The 11,971-nt window shown below is 41.2% G+C and overlaps 1 protein-coding gene across 3 annotated transcripts in view; it reads right to left on the bottom strand.

The window, feature by feature from the left end:
• DDI2 (DDI proteasomal shuttling factor 2) overlaps positions 1-11,971 on the bottom strand; it is a 41,901-nt gene extending 29,930 nt beyond the window's left edge. The window contains exons 1-3 of one of the 3 annotated variants that reach the window (XM_087446764.1): positions 11,650-11,971; positions 3,628-3,757; positions 572-808 (exon numbers count right to left, since the gene is read on the bottom strand). In XM_087446764.1, the coding sequence (XP_087302890.1) occupies positions 572-808; positions 3,628-3,757; positions 11,650-11,787 (505 nt within the window). In that variant the 5' untranslated portion in view covers positions 11,788-11,971. The remainder of the gene's footprint in view (positions 1-571; positions 809-3,627; positions 3,758-11,649) is intronic. The other 2 variants (XM_087446762.1, XM_087446763.1) reach the window with 2 other exon arrangements.

Genomic DNA, 11,971 nt, shown 5'->3' on the forward strand with positions numbered 1-11,971 from the left:
ACGCAAGAGTAAAATTGGAGAAATTTACAGAGAAAAATTTATTCATAAAGGTGAGTAAAAATAAGTGGTCTGTTAAATAAAAGAATGGCTCAAATATAGCTCCAAATAAACTGCTGGTAACAACCCCAGTATCATTAAACTTGGGATGGATGAGAATAAGGGGGTTCCATTTTGTCATACAGGCTGATGGCACCGAACCTGTTTCTTGTCACCAAAAGCATTTCAATTGGCATCAGCTGGTTTACTGGTGCTCTCTTTAATTGCAGGTCTAACTAAACAGGTTAAAATATCAGTACCTGGGTTACATGGTGCTAAAATAGAAGAAAAATGTAAACGGGGGGGCTGGTCTAGCTGGATTTCAGAACTCTATGGAGTCCTAAAATTGTCGCTATTGCTAATTAACTCAGCCTTTGATATCAGCACTAATTTACCTCTCACAGACCAACTGATACGTTCAATAAATCATGTGACACAGCAGCCTGAACACACCAGTTGCTTTTCTCCACATTTGCTGTGGCACAACTACTTCACCTCATATCAGCTTGAGAGCCTTCCAAATTTATAAGCTTACCAAGATCTCCACTGAGCAGAGCATCTGCCAGGGGTGGATTGCGCTCCTTCAGCAAGGACAGCTCGTGGGGGTTGGCCAGCAACATGTCTCGGAGCAAGGCTGGATTGTCCAGGCCCTGAGGAGATGAAGCTATTTCTCCAGGAGATGAGCGGGACTGCTGTGCTCCTGGTGGCTGGCGCTGCCGGGAGCTGGATGTGCCAGGCACAGCTATGCTACGGAAGTCTATTCGGGGTAAGTCTGTTGGGGAAAATCGAATCAAAGTTTACTTCAAGTGACTCCATAAAAACAAGCATTTGAAGGAAACAGCAGAACATTTGCTCATAAGTGGTATATAACAGCAGTAAATGGTAATTGTAGACTTTCTAATGACCTCTCCTATGCTCGTTCTCACACTTTTTTTTTTTAAATTGAGCTCACACTGACTTTGACCATAAAGACTGCAGTCTGAGGGTGAACAGATAGGAAAGAACAGAAAAATGTGTGTGTCAGGGGGGCAGACAATGGCAGTAACCCCAGATTTTTGGCTACAAAATATCCCAGAATAGGTAACAAGTTTTTACTTATTATGTTTTTAAAAAATTAAAGCTATTTTCAGTAGATGTAACTGCATAAATCTGGATGTGGTTCTTAAGAAAAATCCTAGTTTGCTTTGACATATGCTTCAAAGAGCCCTGATATCTTGGGTAAAGAATACTATACATAGCAAATGAACACCGTAAATGTTAGATGTTAAATTCTACAAGTCTGTGCTACACATATTCTTTGAGTTTACACTTTCATCTGTGCATCACTGCTGACTCTTCTCATACCCCTGGGGAGCTAGCAGGTTTAATCATTTTACAGGAGAGAGAAACAGAAGAAAAGGAACTTGCACAGGTTCTCAGTGCTGAGTATACCAAAAGATACAACAGGTTTAGAGGCTACAACTCTCAGGTTCTATACTCCAGGCTGAGCTGACCTTATTAAAATGAAAGGAAAATAAAAGGGAGCCTTACACAAAGCACCCACATATTGCATGAATCCATTTATATGAAATGTCCAGAACAAGAAAATACATAGAGACTGAAAGTAAACTGACGGTTGCCTAGGGCTAGAAGGCTTGGGGGCAGACGGGGAATGAGTGTTAATGGGTACATGGTTTCTTTTTAATGTGATGAAAATGCGCTAAAATTGATTGTAGTGATGGTTGCACAACTCTGAATACACTAAAAATCATTGAATCATATCTTTTAAATGAGTGAATTGTATGATATGGGAATGATATCTCAATAAAGCTGTTACTTAAAAAAAGGAAAGAGAAAAAAAAAAGTAGAGCCAGAATGAGGGGCTAGGACTGAAATGTGGGCTAGCCCACATTTCTTCAACTCCAAAATGTATCTGATGGTCACACCTGTCCCAAGTCTGAGGCTATCCTGTAGCCTTTGAGACCTCAAACAGAAAAAGGGAGTGCTTAAACTCAGATGCAAGCCTTCTGCCTCTTAGCATGGGTTTAACTAGGTAGTCGCTTTCTTCAAATAGACCTCAGCTGGCAGCAACATATGTGTATATGTGTGAGTGTGTGTGTATATCTGTGTGTGCGCACATGCTTGTGTATGAACTCCTAACCAAAGAAAAGGTGAAGTGAATGGCATGATCCTTGTGAGGCAGTTAACCTATACCAACTGGCAAAACATCTTGGGTGGGCCTTCTCTGTGGGCAGGGAAACTTTCTCTCCAACCCTGGACACTTATCTTGAGAGTACATTCACTTCAGAATAATTTTGAAAAACTTGTTTACCTTATAGACCAGATCCTCTCCCCTCCCCCACCTACTGGCTCTCTTGTCCATATGGGACAGCACAGGAAAAAAAAAAGTGAACTCTCCAGAACTAACAATCTCACCAAATTAACCAAAGGAAGATTTGGTTCTCATTGACTGGCATATTTGAACCACCACTCTTTCTAAAGTTTAACAGTAGCCCCAAGGGACTAAAGTAATCCAGATCTGGGAGGAACAGTGTTTGATGGTCTCTTATGGCCCCAGTTTCAGGCTGAATGGAAGCACTGTGTTCTAAGCTGGAGTCTGTCGTCACCCAGACACCTATCAGCTGTTACCATAAACTTTAAAACCAAGTCACCTAGAGACTAAACACTGTTTAAAGAAATCTATCAGAATATGGCAAGCAATGGGAAAAAAACTAATACATTTCATCAAGTGGTTCCACATCAGAACCTTGCATCCCTCTTGAGTATCTGAAGAAAGCTACGGACCCTCTCCCCATCAAATGCACACATGTCCACACACACACAATTTTGCATATTACTTCAGGGACACAAAAACCTCCTAAAACCCAATACACAGATTTCAGATTATAAACACCTATTCCGGATGGAGCATCTAAGACAAATAACAGTTTCTTTTTACATGATTAACAAAGCTGGTGGGAAAGAATCGGATTTGGTGGTCCAGCTGCTTAATGTTCATAAAGCTCAGGGTAATGGAAAAAGCCCCAAGTTTTAATTCCTGTGCCTTCAATTATTAGCTAAGAAACTTTGAAGACATTATTTAAAATCAGAGCTTCATCTGTTAATGATAATAAATTGTAAGGAGGAATCTCTTCCCCTACAACAGAGTTGTGAGATCACGTGAAATGTGGGAGCAAGTGCCCGGCTGACTAAAATGCTCCATAAACACCTGCCACCGAACGCCAGACAACACAGCAAAAGTCAGTCAGCAATCATAGGCATATGCAGCATCTCAAGTCCCAAGGATAAAACTATCACTGATAACAAAACAGACGCTAACATTTATTGAGGGCCTGCTATGTGCTGAAGGTTTTACATGCATTATTCTCACATCAACTCTAGGAGTTGGGTTAATTATAGCACCTATCTTATGGATAAGGAAACTGACTTAGAGAAGTTAACTCAGCCAAGGTTGCACAGCAAGCAAGGGCAGAGTCAGGATCTGTACCCTGGTAGTCTGCATCCAAAGCTAATACAAAACTGTGAACCAAATGCTATGTTATCTACTGATGCTCGTGTCATGGGATGCTAAACCATTACAAGATATCTTACTTGGGAACTGCACTGGAGGTCGAGGGTCTGCATTCTCCTTCTGCCGTAAAATCACAACATCCCCATCTTTCAAGCCGTAAGAAGCCAATGATCTGTGGTTGTCTGTGAGAGGTCTTTCAGCATAGACAATCTACAACCAGAAAAGATTTAACAGTATGAAGCACTGAGAAGTAACATGGGGCAAAGCAGAAAGACTACAGTTTTCCTCTTCATCAGATAATGTCACTCCCTGCTCAAAACCCACCAAAGGTTTCCCATCACACCTAGAATTAAAGCCCAAGTCCTTCCCATCACCTACTAGGCCCAAACAATTTGGTCCCTGGCTCTCCCTCTGACCTCACCTCATAACATGACCTGTTGTTAGTGCCACTGAGTTGATTCTGACTCCCCGCAACCCCGTATACAGCAGAGCTGAACCCTCCTTGGTCTTTAACGCCATCCTCTCACCTTCTGGCGCCATATGAGACAATGTTCCACTGCTATTCAGCGTCCTCATGGCCAATTTTTTCAGAAGCGGGTGGCCAGGTCCTTCTTCCTAGTCTGTCTTAGTCTGGAAGCTCTGCTGAAACCTGTCCACCATAGTGACCCTGCTAGTATTTGAAATACTGGTGGCATAGCTTTCAGCATCATAGCAACATGCAGCCACCACAGTATGACAACCAACAGGTGGGTGGAGGGGTTCCTTGACTGGCAAATAACTCTGGGCCATGGGGGTGAGAGCGCTGAATCTTAACCACTAGACCACCAGGGCTGGTTATAACATGATTGCTGTTCCCCAAATAACATGATCATCTTCCCCCTCAAGGCTGTTTCACTTGCTCTTCTCTCTACCTGAGGAATGTTTTCTCCACTCATTCTTTTTCAGGTCTCTGATCACACGTTACCTCTTCAGGGCCCTTGCCTAATCACTCTGTTTAAAGTGTACCCTCACCTCACATATTAAATAGATATTTATTTATATCTGCCCCACTAAAATCTAAGCTACTCAAGGACAAGAGCTCTGTTTTGTTCGCCATTTCCCAAATGCCTAGAACAGAGCCTCTTAGATAAATAATGCCCAAGTGTTTGTTGAATTAAAGGGGATAAATGAATCTAAGGAAGTAATAGATATAATTTTAGATTTAATTTTGAGCAGGGAGGGAAATGGGATTGATTTACTCTGGGTATGCTAACTACAATACTATTAAATAATGTGTCCACTTTTCCCCTCAGTTTTAGTGAGATATAATTGACATATAATACTTTATTAGTTTTAGGTGTACAACACGATGATTTGATGTGTGTGTGTGTGTATAGTGAAACGATTACCACAAGTAGCTAACATCCATCACCTCACAGTTACAAATTTTTTTTCTTGTGATGAGAACTTTTAAGACTTACTCTCTAAGCACCTTTCAAATGTATGATATAGTACTGTTAACTTTAGTTACCATGCTGTACATTACATCTCAATGTGTCCACTTTTAAATGATCTTGCACACTGGCAAGTCTAAAAGGTTCCCAAATACCACCCTTCCTGCCTTCTTCCTTCTCTTCTGCCATCCCCAAAGTTTTATCACTCTTACGTTTATGGGTGGAAGATAAAAGTGGAAGAAACTCAGAAAAGAACAATTAAACACAGATGGAAAAAAAAAGGGTCAGGGATGTACTACCAATAAAAATATTTTTATGATGTGCAATCACTGAAGAAAGCCTGAGAGCATAAAAATAGATGAAACAATGTGCTGTAGAAAGAAAAGGAATACACAAAGGGCATACTATAATTTCACCACGAAGGAACATAAAATCTACCATGCATTATTATATACTTCAGAGGGGCATTCAGAATAAACTCAGAGTTTGGTAGGTTTTCTTTGTAACAATTCACTTTTCACCAGGCCACGTGCAAACTGAGGAACCTGAGTTCTGTCCTGGCTCTGACAGGGGCCCCGTCACTCAGCTGGTCCAGGCTTCACATTTCCCATTTGTTAAGCAAGGAGTTGGGGCTAGATAATCATTACAGCTGTTCCTTCCAGGTCTTTCTGCTACACTACCACTTTACAATGTTTCCTCACAGCTCTCATAGTAAGACTGCCTGACACAGAATCTGAAAACTACAGGATTTAAACGGGAAAAAAATGATCTGTCCTATCTGCTCTCAGAATTTGTACTGACATGAGGAATAGAAACAACAGGAAACTGAATTTAGTTCTCTCCAAAATCAAATACTTCTGGGGATCAGCAAAAAATTTATTTGCAGAGTTTGTAGGTCCAGTTATACTTTATAAGTTCTATACATGACTAGAATAAGTATTGTTAGTTCTTACTCTCACCTGCGAAGTTAAAACATGTTACAACAGATTGCAACTGTCACTCTATCCACCCATTCACACTCCCTTATTTAAGCATACATCTCATAGTAAGAGTACACTAGAATCAACAGAGACTGTTTGCAATACAACTCGAATCATTATAACGTGTGGGATTGCTTGGAAAAACCACCATAAATCTGAGGTGATAAGTGTCCAAGACTGAAGTGTACAGCAAGAAAGAAGAGGCACACCAAGAGAAGGGCCACGCAGGCAGCTCTTACAAGGTGGCATCAACATTGTGACACCACCATAATGAAGGTACCAGTGGTCCTAGGCCTACTCCTTACCTTTCCAGGTTCAGAGCTTCAACTATCAGTATATTTAGAGATACACGATCAGTTGACATATTCTAACTGTACTTATAAGATAACATTTATTTATCCACAAAGAAATCAAAATCAGGAGAATCAGAATGCTCCTGTCCTCAAGATCACTGAATTCTCTTCAGGCTGGAAATGCTACAGAGAAAGCCGTATTAAAATAGCAGACAGCTATCACTGAGTGAGCTTCTACTAGAGGCAGCATCATACTAGGTTTTCACAGTCTCCCACTTAATCCTCATGCCCTCTCATCTAAGTCTCACAATCATCTTATGAGGTAGGCATTATTTGTCCCATCTTATGGACAGGGAAACAGATATAGAGTTAAGTGACCTGAGGCTACATAGCTATTAAGAAGAGAACTGGGATTGGAACCACATCTGCCTGACTTTAAACTCCTCCTCTTCCCTAGTACCACATACAACTTTCCCAAACATAAGTTGAAAATGGTCTGGTGAATTAGCTGGGTCACCTTAGCAAGACCTATTAAGCCATCCATCACCAATAAGGGCCTATACTCAGCAGGTAGATCAAAACACTGTTCATTGCTCAATGTATCCCCTAACCTGAACATGAAGAAAGGAACACTAACTCTTCACTCTTTGGACTCCCATTTTACAGATGCCATATATCACTCCATCACTGTTCAGCTAACACAGTCTTTTTTTTTTTTTAAAGATTTTATTTATTTATTTTTCCCCCAAAGCCCCAGGACATAGTTGTCTGTCATAGCTGCACATCCTTCTAGTTGCTGTATGTGGGACGCGGCCTCAGCATGGCTGGAGGAGTGGTGCCTCGGTGCGCGCCTGGGATCCGAACCCGGGCCGCCGGCAGCGGAGCGCACGCACTTAACCGCTAAGCCACGGGGCCGGCCCAGCTAACACAGTCTTTCCGCAGCAGACAATATAATTTTTTTAAAGGTAGGTAGCTTGAGTTAACAATAAAAATGTAAGATCCAGGTAATCACTACCATCAAACATGTATATGAAATAAAGAATATTGGTATTTGCCCCAATTTCCTAAAAATACTAGACTGGAGAATGTGGGTGAGGAGCAAACATTCTTCACACTGACAAAGCAGCAGGTGTATTCCATTTTAGTCCAAGGACACAAATGAGATAAACAAAAGTTTAGTTGAAATTATAACTGCCACAAAGACTTGATTTCTTTTTGTTAAAATAGGCCTGAGAGTCTAAGAAAGACAGTTATTTTGCATCTTAAGTCCTAGAATAAATCTGAATGATTTTCCAACTTACTATAGGTAACTATTAGACCAATGGTTTCAAATTTCCACCAGTCAAAACAAAATAAGTAATGGTATTGGTGATGCTCTCCACTGTTCCTAATACCCAACTCAAAGGCTACAACACTCAAAATTCAAGTTTTGCCAGTTCTAAGAACATACAACAGGAAAATGTATACAGCTACAAGTCTTAATCTGCCAAACTGGTACAACTGCTAGTACTTACTGCAGAGGAGGCACCCTAGAGATGGAACTCTGATGTTAATCAACATCTAACAATAGACTAATTAATACACTCCAGGACCTTTAAGCATGACGTCCAATGTTTGTTGGTCTCTGAATGACAGCCTTCAATCAACAGAAATCCTAACCATACATCTCTAGCATTAAGGACCATATAGTGGCCACAAAACCCTTGGAATCACACCTGAATGGCTGCATAATAGTATCTACTATTAGTTGAAAACCCACTATATGCCAAGTGATCTACATATACTATTCCATGCAATAATCAGCTTGACTTTTACAACCCTTCTGGAAGGTAATTTGGCAACAGTTACTAAAAGCCTTTCAAAAGACCTGGCAATTCCATATCTAAGAATTCATCCTGAGAAAATAATCAGAAATGCGGAGAAAGTCTTAAGTATACAGATATCCATGGAAATGTTACTCATAACTGCTTCCAGTTTTCCCCAATTCAAATGCCCAGCAATAGTGAAACTGTTACATAAATTGTAGTACATCTATATGATGGTATATTATGTGGCTATTAAAACTATAAACTTCAAGAATCTTAAATGTTATGGGAAAATGCTGACAACATAGTGCTGCCTGAAGAAAGTAAGACATGAAATTGTTTACACAGTTCAGAGCATCATGTTTAAAAGATACATTTCAACTATACAAAGGGAAAAAAAGCTTACAAAAAAATACACTAGAAAGTAAACTATAGTGATCTCTGGGTTATGAGGTAATAAGTAATTGTATTCTTTTTCATGCTTTTCTATATGTTACAAGTTTCCTATAATGAATATGCAGTATCTATCAGAAAAAAAAAAATACATGAAAATTACCTGTGAAAATACACATGGCAAAACCAGCTACAATAGAAAGTTTCAGTTTCCACTGGTTTAAAATAGTGTTTTACAAACCACAAACCATGCTGTCTGCAGAGCTGCATTTCCAGGATCATACAGTTACTGCTATTAGTTGATATTTAAATATGCCTTCCATTTGAGAGTACTTACACATTCTGCACACCTTTTTACCACATGCCACCTACAGGGGTAAGTTATAACAATGTTTCAAAAATATAAAGACTTTAATTTAAAGTGAAACTAAGCTCTGATAATTGTTTGAAGTTTGCCCAGTGAAGTCTGCATCAAAGCATTAAACAGAGCCATAACTGGCTTCCAAGCCCACACTTGTATTAAGAGATGGAACATGCCCGGCTTTAATCACATGCACAAGTAGAGATGGTTTCTATTCTAAATTTGTTATTGCATTATAACTACTAAAATCAGACTAGAGCTGTTAAAAACTAACCCTTTTTCCAAGTGTATGCTTATGCACAATTGATGCTGATGTGAAAGACTGAATTATAAACCAGTGATCCTCAACATGGGGCAGGCATGCAAGACAATTCTTTGAGGATACAGGAAGAAAACAGAAAATATTAGCATTTTCATTTCCATTTACTTTAGTTCATCCTTCCTTAAATTCTATTCTGTGCCTGTTTATAATGTACATAATGTATTACTTCACGTATATAACATATTTATAGTTATTAGACACATGTAATATACATGCATATACACAATGGATATAACATTAGTTGACGTGTATAATTTATTATATACATCAAAAGGTGCATGTTCCAAAACATTTTACTCAGAGGGACACGTGATCAAAAAAGTCTGGAGACTAGTGGTCTGGACACATAGTGCCAGGAAAGAAAAAAAAAATAAAATAAATCCCTTTATAAATGGAGTCAGAAATGAAAGTGAAGGAATGAGAATGGAAAAGGTAAATAAGAGTGAGGTAAGAGACCAGGAGAACTATGAGAGGAAGGAAGCAAAGATGAATAATATGGGAGAAGCCTGGGTGGTAAAGGTGGGGGGACCTCAAGTAAGTGAAGATGACATATTTGTGGGTAGAAACTATAATGATGTTTACTATTATGATTTGATGAAAGGAAATGACTCAAGTGTCTAGGGTGGATCCTGTTCCTCCCTGATGGGCAAGCAACTAAAAGACAACCGACCACCAGACATCTTAAAATAGATACTGTGTTAGGTTGCAATGGAGCCAACAAACTTGAAAAACAGGAGCTGTTTACGGCTATGCAATACAGGCTTAACACGAGTTGGAGCCCAGGTTTCCATATGCTAATTTGGCTTGGGAAGGGAGTAAATGCCAAAACGCTGACCTAACGAATAAGAAAGAAATTGGAGTTAGCCTAATTGTTCAATTATTAAGGTATTCTCAGCCTTCCGGACTGGCAGAGGTCAGTACCCACCCTGAACACACAATTATTTGCCTTTCAATCTGACACCCTCTTTAAACTTTTTGTTCCTCAAAAAATGTAGGAACAGAGAAAATCTCAATCTTTGTCTTCTCCCAAGCCCTATTAACAACAAAATCACTTTACATTTTAATTTTTTCTTTCCCCTACCAGCTGGTGATAAGCCGGTAAAAGAAGAGCTAGAGGGAAAAGAACAATTGAAAAAGCCACCTTCAAAAACTTAAGAGTTGATTTTCCCTCCCTACTTAAACTGTCCTTTCCTAGATCTCCACTTGAGGGATTCATTGACAGGAATTGGCTCCTGAGTTTTTGCGGATTATCTTTTTAGAGAAAAAGTTGCAAAAAGTCCCTTTTACCATTTTCTCTGTAGCTTTTGCCAGACTTCGTATTTGAGTGACACTTTGTGACCTGAAATAAATGCTTTCTTGATATTCAGCTTTATGCCAAGGTTCTAAAGTTCACATAGGGTAAAGGAATCGTCCTCACTTCTGAACAAAATATTGACACAGTTGTTTACCATAACACAGGGCAGAACAAGCTGTAGCTGGGCAATAGTTTTTGGAACTGTTTCCTAACTGCAGTAGGAAATCAAGATTTACATTCTGGGGCCTTAGAGGACTTCTATAATTTTCTTAATGTTTAGACTACATCCTCCAAGTCAAGATTTAAATGTTTCAGCGTGAAGACCACAGAGTTATTGTCACCAATTCTGTTTAGTGGCAGCCTCACAACATTTTGCGAATAAATTACTTTGCTTATTTAAAATGCAAGAGCAGCTTAACTTCTTTACAGCAGGGTAGGGAAATGAAACAACCACACCACACTGAGAAGATACCAGGCCATTTTAAAGCAAATATCCTCTTAAAGCATTGAGCTTTCAACTGACTCAAACTCTGAGTTGTGACAAGAAAGAGGGATTCTGGCCTACTACCAGGGATGAAAGCAGAGAAATAAACAGTTTGAGTTGAACTAGTAATTGCCTTTTTTTTTTTTAAAGAATTTAACCAGAAACGCATGTGGTAGTGAAAAGGGAAAAGAGCATTTCCAAAGGCCTCAACACAAGGTAGTGCAAGTCTGAAACTTTTCCTTCACCTAGAATGCAAATCTCTGCATGTAAAGGTGAATTACGTTTCCTTAAGCAAGAACCCTCTCCAAAAAAGCAGATGAACATCTATCTACCACAGCGATCCAAACTGGTATTTCTGGTTGGGAAAGCAGGATGTATGAACTCTTGCAAACCTAGAGCTTCTTAGGTCCACGACGACACCCCAAACTCGGGATAATATTAGGGGAGAAGGGGCCAAAGAGCCAGAAGGTGGGGCGGGCCGCCCAAGAGTCCACGCGCCGCCCGGGCTGCAGTGAGTGCGTCTGCGGTCAGGTTCTCCGCTACCTCCCCCAGCACCCCACCCCAGGCTCGGGGTGCGTGGGGGCAGCTACCCATTCCAGCTCCCTCCTGGACGCGGGGGCGAGCGGGGAAGGGCCAGCCTGCTCTCCCCCCGCCCCAGTTCCTCAGCAGAAGCAAAGGGAGGGCGTGAGGCGGGAGAGCTAGCTCCGCAGGGAGGCCCCGCTCGCTGCCCGGCGTACCTGGCTCTCGGCTGCGGGGATGCCAGACTCGAGCTCGCACAGCGCGCGGAAGTTGTGCAGCTCGAAGTCGGCGTCGACCTGGAGCGAAAAGGTCACCTCGGAGAGGTCCTTCCGCACACAGTACACGGTGAGCAGCATGGCCCGGGCGCGACCCAGCTCGGCTCGGCCCGGCCTCGGCGCAGGGCGGCGGGGCGTCAGCGGGGCCTGGCTGGTGCTGCGGGCAGACGGCGCGGGCTGCTCGCTCGCCTGCTCGCTCCTTCCCTCCCTCACACACGCTCAGTGACTCACTCCCTCCCGCCCTCACTAGCGAGCACAGCCGCCA

This window comes from Ceratotherium simum, chromosome 22 (assembly GCF_057802395.1).
Source record: "Ceratotherium simum simum isolate JZ-2026a chromosome 22, ASM5780239v1, whole genome shotgun sequence".
NCBI classification, from domain to species: Eukaryota; Metazoa; Chordata; class Mammalia; order Perissodactyla; family Rhinocerotidae; genus Ceratotherium; species Ceratotherium simum.